This window comes from Cajanus cajan, chromosome 4, assembly GCF_000230855.2.
Source record: "Cajanus cajan strain Asha chromosome 4, NIPB_CcT2T_4, whole genome shotgun sequence".
In the NCBI taxonomy this organism is placed as follows: Eukaryota; Viridiplantae; Streptophyta; class Magnoliopsida; order Fabales; family Fabaceae; genus Cajanus; species Cajanus cajan.
The window spans coordinates 50,588,300-50,601,397 of record NC_138520.1 but is presented as its reverse complement, the minus strand read 5'-3'; the positions used below and the strand labels follow the sequence as shown (position 1 = coordinate 50,601,397).

The window sequence follows — 13,098 nt, the reverse complement described above, 5'->3', positions numbered from 1 at the left end:
TTCTTTCTATTCGTCCCGCCCTTCAGATTTGGCCAAATGGGTGTCTCTTAGCCGAGTAGGGTCTTGGCAGCTATTGGATAGCTTTACGTCGTCGTACAAGAATTTTAAAGCGGGATTTTTCCAAGTGACCATTCGTCCGAACGGGAGGCATTTCTTCTTTGGGTTGACGACAAGAGTTTTTTTTCGTTGTACTGGACCCGTGCCCCTCGGCCGTATGATGTAGTGTCGGATGAGATGCTCACAACCGAAGAGCAAAGGGATTTGCAATTTTTACTTCAACTTCCTAGGCGCTTGCCAACTAAGGCTTTAATAAACGTAGTTGAGTCTTCCCGATGGGAGAATGATTTGATATGTATATAACTTTCCTATTTCGGCCTTTAAGTAAATTCCTATTGATGTTTACTTGGTTATTGGTGCAGGAATCATGGTGACAAGTGGTGCCGATGAGTTCAACATCCGCAATCTTTTGGCTGGCCGGATGCAACAGGCTAGGGCTTCGGGGGTTGTGGGCAGTTCGGCGCTTGCCCAAACGCCTCGCCCAGAACAAGATGACTGAACTCCGCCTACCCCGGAATGAAAACGCCAAAAGGTGAGGAAGGGGAAGGAGGTTATTCAGGAGGGGCCGAAGCGAAAAAGTAATGAGGAGAGGCCGGAAAAGACCAAGAAATCCAAGCACTCAGTGTCCTCTCTGGGTGGGACAACTATTTGTGTGCCCCCCATGCTAATGTCTAGGGCCTTTCTGAGTGAAGAAGTCACTGCCGACTCACTGGTTTGACCAAACGCAGTCTCGGATCATGGCCGCGAGTTCTTAGGCCAGTTGGATACCATGGCCAAATGGAAATATTTTTGTGAGGTATAGTCTCGGTCGCTGGCACTCGCGCATCACCTCGCTATGGAGCCAATCGGCGAGTTGATTCAATTGAGACAAAGGGTTGAGGATGCCGATAAGGCCACAGCCGAGGCCATGGCGGCTGCCGAGGAGGTATCAGCGAAAAGTCGCCAACTTGCAGCCGAGCTTGACGTGCAGCGGCGCAACAATGATACTCTTTGATTGGACATGCAAAAAGCCGCGAACGAAGAAAAGCACCGAATGGAGGAAGCTAAGGCAGAACTGGAGCGGGTGAAAGAGCAAGCCAAGGAGCGTATCGTGGCCCAGCATGAAGCTGGGTTTTGCCATGCTCTTCGGCAAGCACAACACTTCGGTCGCTTTAGGGAAGGCTTTGAATTTGACATGTCGAAAGATTTCTACCAAGGATCTTTTATGTCTTTTCAGGATATGCCCGAGGGGGCTGTCCCCGACAGCGACGCGCCGAATGATGACCTCGAAGATGAGGGGATTCCAGATGCTTTGGATGGTGAGGCTGAAACCCAACAGGAAGAGCCGAACCAAGATCAAGACGGCGAGCCTGAGGTGCAAGATGACGCGGGCAACAACACCGAAGAGTAATCATGTTGGGGACTTGGGTTTTTGTATGGTAGGCTGATAGAGCCTTTTTAATTTGATTGCAATTTACTTTTGCTTGTAATGCTGGCCGATAGAGCCTTTTGACGTTCATTAAATGACAAGTGCTTGTTTTTGAAGAAACTTGGAATTGGACTATGTATGACGTGCACTTTTATTTTGATTGTTTTTTGGAACATAACCGGTTGTATTCTTTCGGATGTTGTTGTCGTGCAGCCAAACCGAATGGGTTCATTCGGACTCGATTTTCTTCTTATTCAAGTCCGAACGAATTTGTTCGGGCTTAATTGATTTTTGATCAAAACTGAACGGGTTCGTTCGGATTTGATTGCCTTTGGATCAAAACCGAATGGGTTCATTCGGATTTGACTTCCTTTTTGATTCAAAATCGAACGATTTCGTTCGGATTTGATTGCTTTAGAATTAAAACCGAATGGGTTCATTCGGATTTGATTGCTTTTGGATCAAAACCGAATGGGTTCGTTCGGACCTGATTGATTTTGGATCAAAACCGAATGGGTTCATTCGGATTTGATTGCTTTTGATGATGTATAACAATTGGTAGTTGATTTATCTGCATCTTGTGTTAATGCCGAAGGCGCATCCTTGGCCGAGTGGGGTCACTCGGGAGGGTAGCCTTTTAAGTGAATTCCGAAGGCGCATCGTTGGCCGAGTGGGGTAACAAGGGAGGGTAGCCTTTTTTGTTGATAGCCGAAGGCGCATCCTTGGCCGAGTGGGGTCACTCGGGAGGGAAGCCTTTTTTCTTGATATCCGAAGGCGCATCCTTGGCCGAGTGGGGTCACCCGGGAGGGAAGCCTTTTTTGTTGATAACCGAAGGCACATCCTTAGCCGAGTGGAGTCACTCGGGAGGGAATCCTTTTTTGTGATAGTCGAAGGCACATCCTTGGCCGAGTGGGGTCACTTGGGAGGGAAGCCTTTTTTGTTGATAGCCGAAGGCACATCCTTAGCCGAGTGGAGTCACTCGAGAGGGAAGCCTTTTTTGTGATAGCCGAAGGCACATCCTTGGCCGAGTGGGGTCACTCGGGAGGGAAGCCTTTTTTTGTTGATAGTTGAAGGCACATCCTTAGCCGAGTGGGGTCACTCGGGAGGGAAGCCTTTTTGGACAATTGATTTAAGACGAGTAATGAGTAAAATTGCATTTCATTAATGGGTGCCTCATTAAAAACCTTATCGGCCAAAACCCCTTTTCACTTTTTTATAAGGGGAAAAAGACCGATCAAGGAAAAGAGTGCACCATGCATATACATTGATGATAAATTCCTTTGTTTACAAGCATGTCTTAACTAAAATACATCTTCAAATGAGTTGAGTTCCAGGTGCGAGGAATGATTTTTCCCGAGAGCTCTTCTAGTTTATATGCTCCATTATGAAGGTTATGTTGGATCCAGAATGGGCCATCCCAATTGGCCGCCAGCTTGCCTTCTCGAGGGTTGCGTCTTGCCGATCCTTGTACCCGCCACACAAGGTCTCCTTCCTGAAACTCCCTCTTAGCGAGTGCCGAGTTGAATCGTCTAGCCATTCGCTGCTTGCAAGCTTCGGCCATGATCTGTGCTTTGGTACAAATTTCATCGACCATGTCTATTTCGGCTCGGAGGGATGCCTCATTGCAGTTCTCCTTGAAGTATTGTCGCCAAAAAGATGGTTCCCCAACTTCAACGGGGATCATGGCATCAGTACCATATGTCAACCGAAAGGGCGTCTCCTTTGTCATGGACTGAGGAGTGCACCGATAGGCCCATAGGACCTCCGTCAGTTCTTCGGCCCAAGCTCCTTTAGCATCTCCTAATCTCTTTTTTAACTCTGTGAGGATCACTTTATTGGCCGCTTCGGCTTGACCATTTGATTGTGGATGTTCAACCGATCTGAACCGATGTTTGATGCCGAGGTCTTGGATGAATCGGTTGAGTTTTTGATCGGTGAATTGGAGACCATTGTCAGTTACAAGGGCGTAAGGGATGCCGAAGCGAGTTATAATGTTTTTCCACAAGAACTTCTGAACATTGGCTGCTGTGATGTTGGCCAGTGGTTCGGCCTCGACCCACTTTGTGAAATAATCTACTGCGACCAATAAAAACTTGCATTGTCCTTTAGCTATTGGGAACGGTCCAAGTATATCCATTCCCCACATTGCGAACGGCCAAGGCGAGCTAATGCTATGTAGTTCTTCAGCCGAGGCGTGGATAAGGTTGTCGTGTCTTTGGCATGAAAGACAACGCTTGACGAACTACATGCAATCGCTTTTGAGAGTTGGCCAGAAAAAGCCTGCTCTAAGCACTTTCATAGCTAACGTCCTTCCCCCCGAGTGAGATCCGCATATACCTTCATGAACTTCTCTCAAAACATAATCCGCTTGTGCAGAATCGATGCATTTCAAAAGAGGTACCGAGAAACCCCTGCGATATAACTGTCCACCAACAACTGAATACCTGGCAGCTTCTGTTCGGAGTTTTTTGGCGGCCGAAGGGTCGGATGGTTCTTTTCCAAGTTCAATGTACTTCATCATTTCAGTGATCCAAGTCTGGGGAGGCTCTTCGGCCGTCAAACATTCAATCGGTGTGATGCTCGGGGTGGTGAGGTCAAGGTGGAGTGTAGTTCTCAGCTGTCCTGGTTTTCGGCTGCTACTAGCTAACCGAGCTAGTTGATCAGCTCTTTCATTGTGTTCCCTCGGCGTATGTTTTACTTGCACTTCGTCAAAATGGTCACGCATTCTCCGAAACAAGTGATAATATTTCAGTAAGTTAGGGTCTTTTACCTGAAAATTGTCATTGACTTGTTCCGATACAACTTTTGAGTCTGTCCAGCATACCACTCGCCGAGCTCCGATTTCTTGCGCAAGTCTCAAACTGGCCAGCAATGCCTCGTACTCGGCCTGGTTATTTGAGGTTTTGAACGCAAACCGTAAAGATTGCTCGAGTATTAGCCCAGTTGGTGCTTGCAGGATTATTCCCGCTCCACTGCCCTAGTTGTTCGAAGAACCATCAACATGCATCGTCCATAAGTCACTGACAAAATGGCCTTACGGCTGCAACTCATTGACAAAATCTGCTAGGCATTGCGCTTTAATCGGTCCCCTTGGTTCAAATGACAAATCAAACTCTGAAAGTTCGATTGTCCATGCCATCATGCGTCCGGCTAGTTCAGGTTTGCGCAAAACCTTGGCGATGGGGCAATCAGTGCGAACTATTATACGGTGGCTCTGAAAGTATTGTCGAAGGCGCCGGGCCGTGTGGACTAGCCCGAGCGCTACTTTTTAAGAAGTTGATATCTTGTTTCGGAGTCTTGGAGCATCCTACTGATGAAGTACACAGGCTGCTGTACTTCCTTTTCTTGCACTAACACGGCACTGATTGCTTCGTCTGACACACACAAGTATACAATTATGTTTGCCTGAGGATCGGGTTTTGAGAGGATTGGACGGGATCCGAGGCGTTGCTTTAACGTCTGAAATGCTTCTTCACAATCGGCCGACCATTCAAACTTTACCTTTTTTAACAGCCGAATGATAGGTTTTGCCGTTTCAGCTAGGCATGGCAGGAACCTTGACAAGGATGTGAGCCGTCCGACTAACCGTTGCACCTCTTTAAGGTTCTGGGGGCTTCTCATGCCGACGATTGCTTGGCATTTGTCAGGATTGGCTGCGATGCCTCTGGCCGATAGCATGAAGCCGAGAAACATACCCCCGGAAACGCCGAATACACACTTCTCTGGATTCAATCGCATATCATGTCTGCGAAGTTGTTGAAATACTTTTGCAAGGTCAGATAGGTGCCGATCAAGGTCTTTGGATTTGACGACCATATCGTCGACGTATACTTCCATATTTTTTTTCCAATTTGATTCCGAAAGACCTTATTCATCAACCTTTGATATGTGGCTCCAGCGTTCTTCAATCCGAAAGGCATCACCTGATAGCAATAATTGGCCGAATCGGTAATAAAAGCTGTTTTTTCCTCATCGCCGGGGTGCATGCGTATTTGATTGTATCCGGAGTACGCGTCAAGAAAAGTGAGGAATTTATGCCCTGATGCTCCGTCAACTAATCGGTCAATGTTTGGCAATGGATAAGCATCCTTAGGGCATGCTTTGTTGAGATTAGTGTAGTCAGTACACATTCTCCATTTTCCGTTCGGCTTCCTTACCATGACCACATTTGCCAGCCATGTCGTATATTGTACTTCCCGAATGAATCTTGCCTCAATCAACTTGGCTACTTCGGCTTCGACTGCTAGTTTCCTGTCGGTCCCCATCTTTCATTTGCGCTGAGCTATAGGTCGTGCGTTGGCGCAAACAGAGAGCTTGTGGCACATGAAATGTGGGTCGATGCCAGGCATATCTGACGGTACCCATGCAAAGAGATCTTGGTTCCGGATGATTATCTTGCTTAAAGCGGAGCGGTCTCTTTCGGGAGTGCTGGCACCGATGTAAGTCACCTGAGATGGTGACGAACCTATTTGCAAAGAGATCTTGGCTTCAATTGGTTCCACATGGTCCTCTTTATTAATCCTAGGATCAAGATCCCAATCCTAGGTTTCTGCGGATGCCGAAGGGTTTACTGCATGAACCCTTTTCGATTTTGTTTGTTTCTCTTCTTCCATAGGAGTTATTCGCAAGCTGGCATAGTAGCATTCCCGCGCTGCTTTCTGATCGGCATGAATAGTAAGGATGTTTCCTTTTTCGAATGGAAACTTCATTGCCAAATGTGGCGTAGAGACAATTGCTCCCAACATGTTTAATGATGGTCGACCGAGCAAAATATTGTACGATGTGCTAGCGTTCACCACTATGTACTTCACCTGGATTTCTCTGTATTCATGTTCATCAAAGCAAAAACGGGTAAAGAGTTTAATGTATCCCTTGGTGCTTACTCTTTCTCTAGAGAAACCTACCAGGGGATCATCATAAGGTATGAGCTCCTTCTCCGAGATACCCAATTGCTTGAAGGTGTTCCAGTATAAAATGTCTGCCGAACTGCCTTGATCGGCCAATGTTTTCTTAACTATACAGTTATCAATTTCGACACTTATCACCATTGGGTCGTCTTGTACGGGATCAATGCCCTGAAAGTCGGCATTAGTGAAGGTGATTGACGGTAGCCTCCGAGTTGGCTGTTTGTCGACCACGTGTATCGACCGAACGACACGCAAATGCCTCTTTTGGGCTGAGGAGGTTGAACCCCCTCCGGCGAATCCTCCTGCAATTGTGTTAATGACTCGCCTATGTGATCCTGTAGGCTCATCCTTTCTTTCACGTGACCTGCTACGTTCACGTCGGGGCCTCTCGGCGTGATCTTGCCTATGTCGATCGTTGTGTCGAGATTGGAATGAGGAGCGAGACCGAGACGAGTCTGACCGATATACAAAATTACGAAGCTGCCCCTGCTTAATTAGATCCTCAATTTTTTCCTTCAGAGCTGCGCACTCTTCGGTAGACTGTCCTCGATTGCAGTGATACCTGCAAGACTTGTTGGTATCGGCCCGCGGCGGGGTGGATGCTCTTTTTGGAACAGCCAACACTTCGGAGGCGAGAGCTTGCTCAAGTATCGCTGCCCTACTTGCATTCAAGGGTGTATACTACGAGTATTTTGGTCCTCGTGTAGGTCGTTCCCGAAGTGTTATTTCTTTGTTGCGACTCCGAAATGATGACTCTCCAGGCTTTTCGGTTTTATTTATGGTTTCGGCTCGGGCTTGATTCCGAAACTCTGCCAACTCCTCCATTTGCATATATTTATCAGCTCTCCTGCGTAAGTCATTCATATCTGAAGGGGTTTTTTTGCAAAGGCTATTAACAAATGGCCCTGGTTTTAAAGCCGTTGTCAGATGATGAAGTGCTACGGCCGGGTTAAGATCTCAGATTTCCAAGGCTGCCTTGTTGAACCATCCATGAAAGCTCGAAGCGTCTCCTTCTTATCTTGCCGAAGACTAATCAGCGATAAAGATGTCAAGCTGTTGGGAGGACTCGTTGCAAACTGCACTGTAAATTGAGACGATAAAGTATTGAATGAGTCGATCGAATTAGGGGGTAGCCGAGTGAACCAGCTCAAAGCCCTGCCTTTGAGAGATGTAGGGAAAATGCGACACAAGGCAGCATCGTCCGTAGTGCTCAGGGTTACCTGCGTAAGAAAAACATCAAGATGTTCATCAGGATCAGTAGTACCATCATACTTATCAATAGGTAAAGATTTCCAATTGTCCATCAGAGGGAGCTGCATGATGGACGGGGTAAATGGATGTCGGTGTGACCCGACAGTTGCCAAATCTGTGGGTCGGCCGACTGTGGGTAGGGCCGAAGGGAATTTTTGAGGTGCTACAGCCGAGGCATGAGGAGCCGAGGTGTAAATTGCTTGGGATTGATACGACCCTTGAGTTTGTGTATTCGTGGCTTGAGTGGGTTTCCACGATGGATCCTGATTTTTTAGTGCCTCATTTTCGGCTTTCAAGGCCGAAAGCTCCCTCGCATCCTTTTCTCGTTGCTGCTTCATTGCCTCCATCTCTTGTTTCAGCAGCCGAACAGTCTCAGAGAGATCGGTTTCGTCTACCACTTCTACATGTTCTTCCTCTTCAGGCTGATGATCTCCTACGTTCGTTCTCCTAGTTATCGCCATTGCTTTGCTTAGTTGATCTTTTAGTATCGCCTCAGTTCAACCCCACGGTGGGCGCCAAAATGTACCTGTTTGGGATACACTCGTAGTCTTTTGGGTGGTGAAGGGCCGAATGAGTACTCCAATAGAATATTCCGGTGAAGGGGTTGGTACGCAAAAGGCACTCCAACGCTCAAGTCAGGACAAACACGAGTATCTAGGATAATTAATGAACAGTGACGTTACCTTTTTACTTGAGCTATTTATACTGACATTTATGGGCCCTGACCCCTCTGGGTCCTATGACAAGATTACCATATTAGGTAATACGCCTCTAATCGGCTTACTCAAATTTATAACAAGTTCAAATTAAGAAATATTCTAATTTTATTGTAATTTAATCATGTTAAAATCATTAGGTCGATTTTTTATTTATGAGAATTAAATACAGTATCAAGAAAGTTATAACAACTTACTCTCCTGTGTCAATTGAGGTTTACCCCTTTGTAAAGAGTTGATTTAATAGTTGGAGTGTTTGGGTATTGTACCAAAAAAGAAATTCTCAAGTTCTAACTATGTTGCCAACCGAGTGCATAAACAATAAAAATAAAAATAAAAAAATAAAAATAAAATAAAACAGAGAAAACATTTGAATTAACCATGCAAGTTTTATTTTACATATTTTACATTTTATTTAAATATTCACTGAGTAAATATTTTAAAACAAAAGAAAAATGTGATTTCTGTTATGCTACAAAATTAAGGTATAATATTTCTTCTTCTTTTCTACGAGGGGCAAAGCCCCTTTCTTTTTGTTATTAAACTTTTACTTTCATTTTTCCTTTTATGTTATTTTTTAGAAGTATCTCTTTGTTATTATTTTAATCCCTTATTTTAAGAATTTATACTTTACCTTTCTATCGTTTAATCTCTTTCTATATTTATGTTTATTTTCTTTTTTCTAAGATAAACTTTTACTTTTTTTCATTTTTTTTAATATTTCCTTGCAAATACTCTATTGATCCTCCATAGTCTTTTCTATCTCTTTGATTTACTTGTGTAATTGCGGGTAGAAACATTCACATTTACCAATGAGATATGATATAATAAATAGATTATTTTATCTTTAATGCATGTGATTAAAAGTTTTATCTACCAATTCTTTAAATAGATTTGAGTATCTTAGATTCTCAAAGGATTACATTGTTTGAGGTGGTAAAATAATTACTAACATTTTTTTCCATATATTTGATAAAAAAAATATTTACTTAAAAATGTAACAATTTACTATAATCTCTACATTTAACAGTTCAATAACTAACAACAGAAAAATAATAAATAACTATTTAAGGATAATATTAGATAGTTAATGGATACTCAACAATTAATATAGACATACATATACTTACAACTAAACTTTCATATACATGTGTATAAAACTATACAATAATTCATATAATTGAAAGTACAGTTTTAGGTGTCGGTCAAGCACATCTATTACCAACTAGCTACTCTAAGGTAGTTCAAAATATCAACACCACCAACATCATATGGCCTCCAAACAGTTTCAATAGTAACATATCTTTGCTCTGCTCTCATGCAAAGTATATATGATCATTATAGTCCAACCACATGAAAATACATAAAGGTAAGCTAGAGTTCAAAGAATTAGCGTAATTAGTATAGTAGTAAAATAACTATACAATCAACATGAGCAATTCAGTTTATTACAACATAATGTTAACTTACAACTTTCAACACAATACCTCATCTTTCAACTTATGCACCACATCATCAACTCCATAATTGCAACACAGCAACACATTTCATCCCAATTTCACATTTCATATGAATAACACAATATCAACAATTCAAATTTCAACTCAACAACACAACATATACAATATAGTAACTGCATGTGTTGTCACACATTACAACTGGGAGATTCCTATAACACAGGTGAGTAGTTTAAGTGACTTGACCTTACTAAACCAACAACCCCGTCTTTTCAATTCCACTAGGTCAACAGTTAAATGGGATACCAATCCCTAACAACATGGTTTCTCGGATGTTATTACTTAAATTAGGAAGTCTAGTATTCTTGTCTAAATAGAACAACTTGGGTGTGAGTTTTACCATGACATGAACTAGCATCACTAAGCCACCTTTGGGGACTATAATCCCTATCCTTGTACTTTACTCAAACTTTGGTCACTTTAAACATGTATCTCTCAACCTTGCCTACATATGGATCAACATTGGTCGCGTATAGTTAGTATGCCTTAACCTGGCCCACATATTGCATCAACTAAGGTGAGGAGATACAACTTTCAACTTCAAAGGTCTAACTTCCCAAGAAAAGTTTTCAACAAAATTGGACTCTCAAAACACCACAAAACAATATCCACATAATAAGATGTGCAACTTTAAAGCAATATCTTCTCTATTCCTAAGTTGATAAACATAACTTTCAACACCATGCTTAAATGCCTAAATCATTCTTAGCACCATCACAACAACACGGAAACATCTTGCATAAAACATATTCAACATAGCTTCATGACCACACAACATGCAACTCAACTCAAAATAATCAACTATACTTTATCCTAGATAAGGGTATCGGGATTCAACATCATATGTCAAGATGAAACATACTATACAACTTAGACATCACACAACATGTTCACAACTTTCATTATAAACAATAAGATAAATCATCAAGGAAAGGGATCCTCTACCTCATCCATGTCCAACACTACACAACCTGTGTTGGTGTGGATTAGGGAGAGACCCCTAGTACCTCATGCCCGACATGATGAAGTACCACACCCGATATTAAACCACCTCGAGATGATTCTTCTCCTCAAATTTGATGTCACCAATCCTACACCTAACATGAGTGAGATAGAAGCTCTTAGATTAAAGTTGCATCTGGCACCTTGAACACAAGGCAATGAGTGTTCAGTACCTGTTCAAAACACAAATTTGCCTCTAAGCCCCTAAAAATTAGCAAATCCACAAGATGCAACACAATATTCTACATAGAAACAACTTAGGCAACTCCAATCCAACTCAAGAATCAACATGAAACCACAAATTCATCACAAATCATCAAATTCTCCTTCATGAACCCAAAATCCCAAGCTTAACTACAACCATTAAGAATCATGCAATTTCACCATATTGTTGCAATGATTTACCATCACAATCATAGCATAAATCCATCAACAACTCAACAATTCAACAAAATATAAAATCTAACTTCCCTTACCTCTAGAACTCAAGAATCCCAAAAGTGAAGAGGAAAAGACAAAGCTTTCTGCACAACTCAAAACTCTGAATCCACATCCTAGTCTGGAATCTCCTCAACCACACAACTAAGATTTTCCCTCACTATTGAGAAGTTAGGGAGAAAAGAATAAGTTAGAATCTTCAGTCTCTCTCACTACTCTCTCTAGATTTTCTAAGGAACAGAAGTTATAAAACTCAATATTGAACAAAAACCTTAAATATATCTTCTCTAAGGTCAAATTGGACCTATACATAAATAAACTCTCACTACCCAAACTCAAAGAAAATTCTCAAATTTTAGAATTCATCAAAACAAAGCGACAAATCAACAATACAACGCATAATTAATTAAAACAACAATACTTTACGACTTACACTGTTACAAAAAAAATTATGAAACTATGAATATATTTATATTTTGGAAATTTAAAATATATGTGAATTTATTATTTTGGTAGGTTACGATGATAATTTAAACTTAATTCTAGAGTTCTCCTAATACTCCAAAATTATAAGGCTACATATTATTAACATCAAACGAACATCATTTCTGTACCAATTTTTAATCTGTATTCATTAAAAGTTCCTATATAATAAATTAAACATTTGGATTAATATCTAGTTCATGTTGGAAAGCTGATTATAAAATATAATACTCTAATGATGTGTTTGGATGAGAAATTTTACAAATTCAAAGAATTTTAAATTCTTGGTATTTGAATTACTTTGATTTTAATTTCTATCATTATTAAAATATTTTTTTTGGATAAATCAATTCAAATTTCTCAAATTTTAAATTGTTGGATTGAATATGATAATTTAATTCCACCATGGTAAAATTGATTTTAAAAATATATTTATATATTAAGATTTTTGAATTAAATTTTATAAAAATAAATATTAACTAATTTTTAAATATTTAATAATTTTAAAATTTAATATTCGATAATATTTAATAATTTTAAAAATATTTTTGAATATTTAATAATTTAAAACACGAAGACATAAAAGAGTAAATAAAATATATAAGTGAAATAAGAAGAAAAAAAATATGAGAAATTTTAAATTTTTACTTTTTTGAGAGAATTTAAAATTCTACTATTTTAAAGAATTTCACTAATTCTTTATAAATTTTCTATCCAAACTAGGTATTTCACCTCAAAAAGTTTAAAATTCTTTAAATAAATGAATTACTCCATTTAAATTCTCTATCCAAACATACAATAACACTCAAATTAATAGTAATGATTACTATTTTCGTCGTGCAAGAGTTGATTCCTTAATAACTAGGGATATTTATAGGATATGTTTGACTATATTAGTGCTCGATACAACAAACCTTTATAAGATCCATGTTGTCGAGCAAAATTTAAACGGACACAATTAAAATCTAATAACACGAGATAAAATTCAGTCCACCTAATTTATTAGTATAAGATATTAATTTTAATATTATATAATAAATTTATTAAATTAAGAAATATATAACTACAGTTGCGATATATTTTATAATATATATATATATATATATTAAGATAAATAATATCGATATAATTATAATTTCATGTATATTTATAAAATCGTAATGAAGCAGTCAATATCTGAAATCAAGTTTCATATCTTATAAAATCCGGACAAGATAAACACATTATGTTGTAAGAAGGTTTTTCCAATAATGACAATGAACATCAAGATTTGCTTTTGAGAGCAATGGTTTTGCTAAAAAAAAATTAATAGAACACAT

General features: G+C 40.2%; 2 protein-coding genes across 2 annotated transcripts; both read right to left on the bottom strand.

Annotated features, from left to right (window-relative positions):
• Positions 1 to 3,707: 3,707 nt before the first annotated feature.
• LOC145957350 (uncharacterized) lies at positions 3,708 to 4,604 on the bottom strand. Its single transcript, XM_083073586.1, has 2 exons — positions 4,504 to 4,604; positions 3,708 to 4,437 (listed from the first exon to the last, which is right to left on the bottom strand). Exons 1-2 carry the CDS (start codon positions 4,602 to 4,604, stop codon positions 3,708 to 3,710), a joined length of 831 nt encoding a protein of 276 aa, XP_082929712.1.
• Positions 4,605 to 6,006: 1,402 nt separating this feature from the next.
• Positions 6,007 to 8,084, bottom strand: LOC145957349 (uncharacterized). Its single transcript, XM_083073584.1, has 2 exons — positions 7,348 to 8,084; positions 6,007 to 7,030 (listed from the first exon to the last, which is right to left on the bottom strand). Exons 1-2 carry the CDS (start codon positions 8,082 to 8,084, stop codon positions 6,007 to 6,009), a joined length of 1,761 nt encoding a protein of 586 aa, XP_082929710.1.
• Between the last annotated feature and the right edge of the window lie 5,014 nt (positions 8,085 to 13,098).

What these genes read in the sequence shown, in the direction of transcription:
- LOC145957350 (XM_083073586.1), bottom strand. Translation starts at nt 4,604, where the DNA reads ATGGCATGGACAATCGAACTTTCAGAGTTTGATTTGTCATTTGAACCA. An exon ending in TTTGTCAATGAGTTGCAGCC is followed by an intron (nt 4,438 to 4,503) that starts GTAAGGCCATTT and finishes CAACTAGGGCAG; the next exon opens with TGGAGCGGGAATAATCCTGC.
- LOC145957349 (XM_083073584.1), bottom strand. Translation starts at nt 8,084, where the DNA reads ATGGCGATAACTAGGAGAACGAACGTAGGAGATCATCAGCCTGAAGAG. An exon ending in TTCATGGATGGTTCAACAAG is followed by an intron (nt 7,031 to 7,347) that starts GCAGCCTTGGAA and finishes GAATGCAAGTAG; the next exon opens with GGCAGCGATACTTGAGCAAG.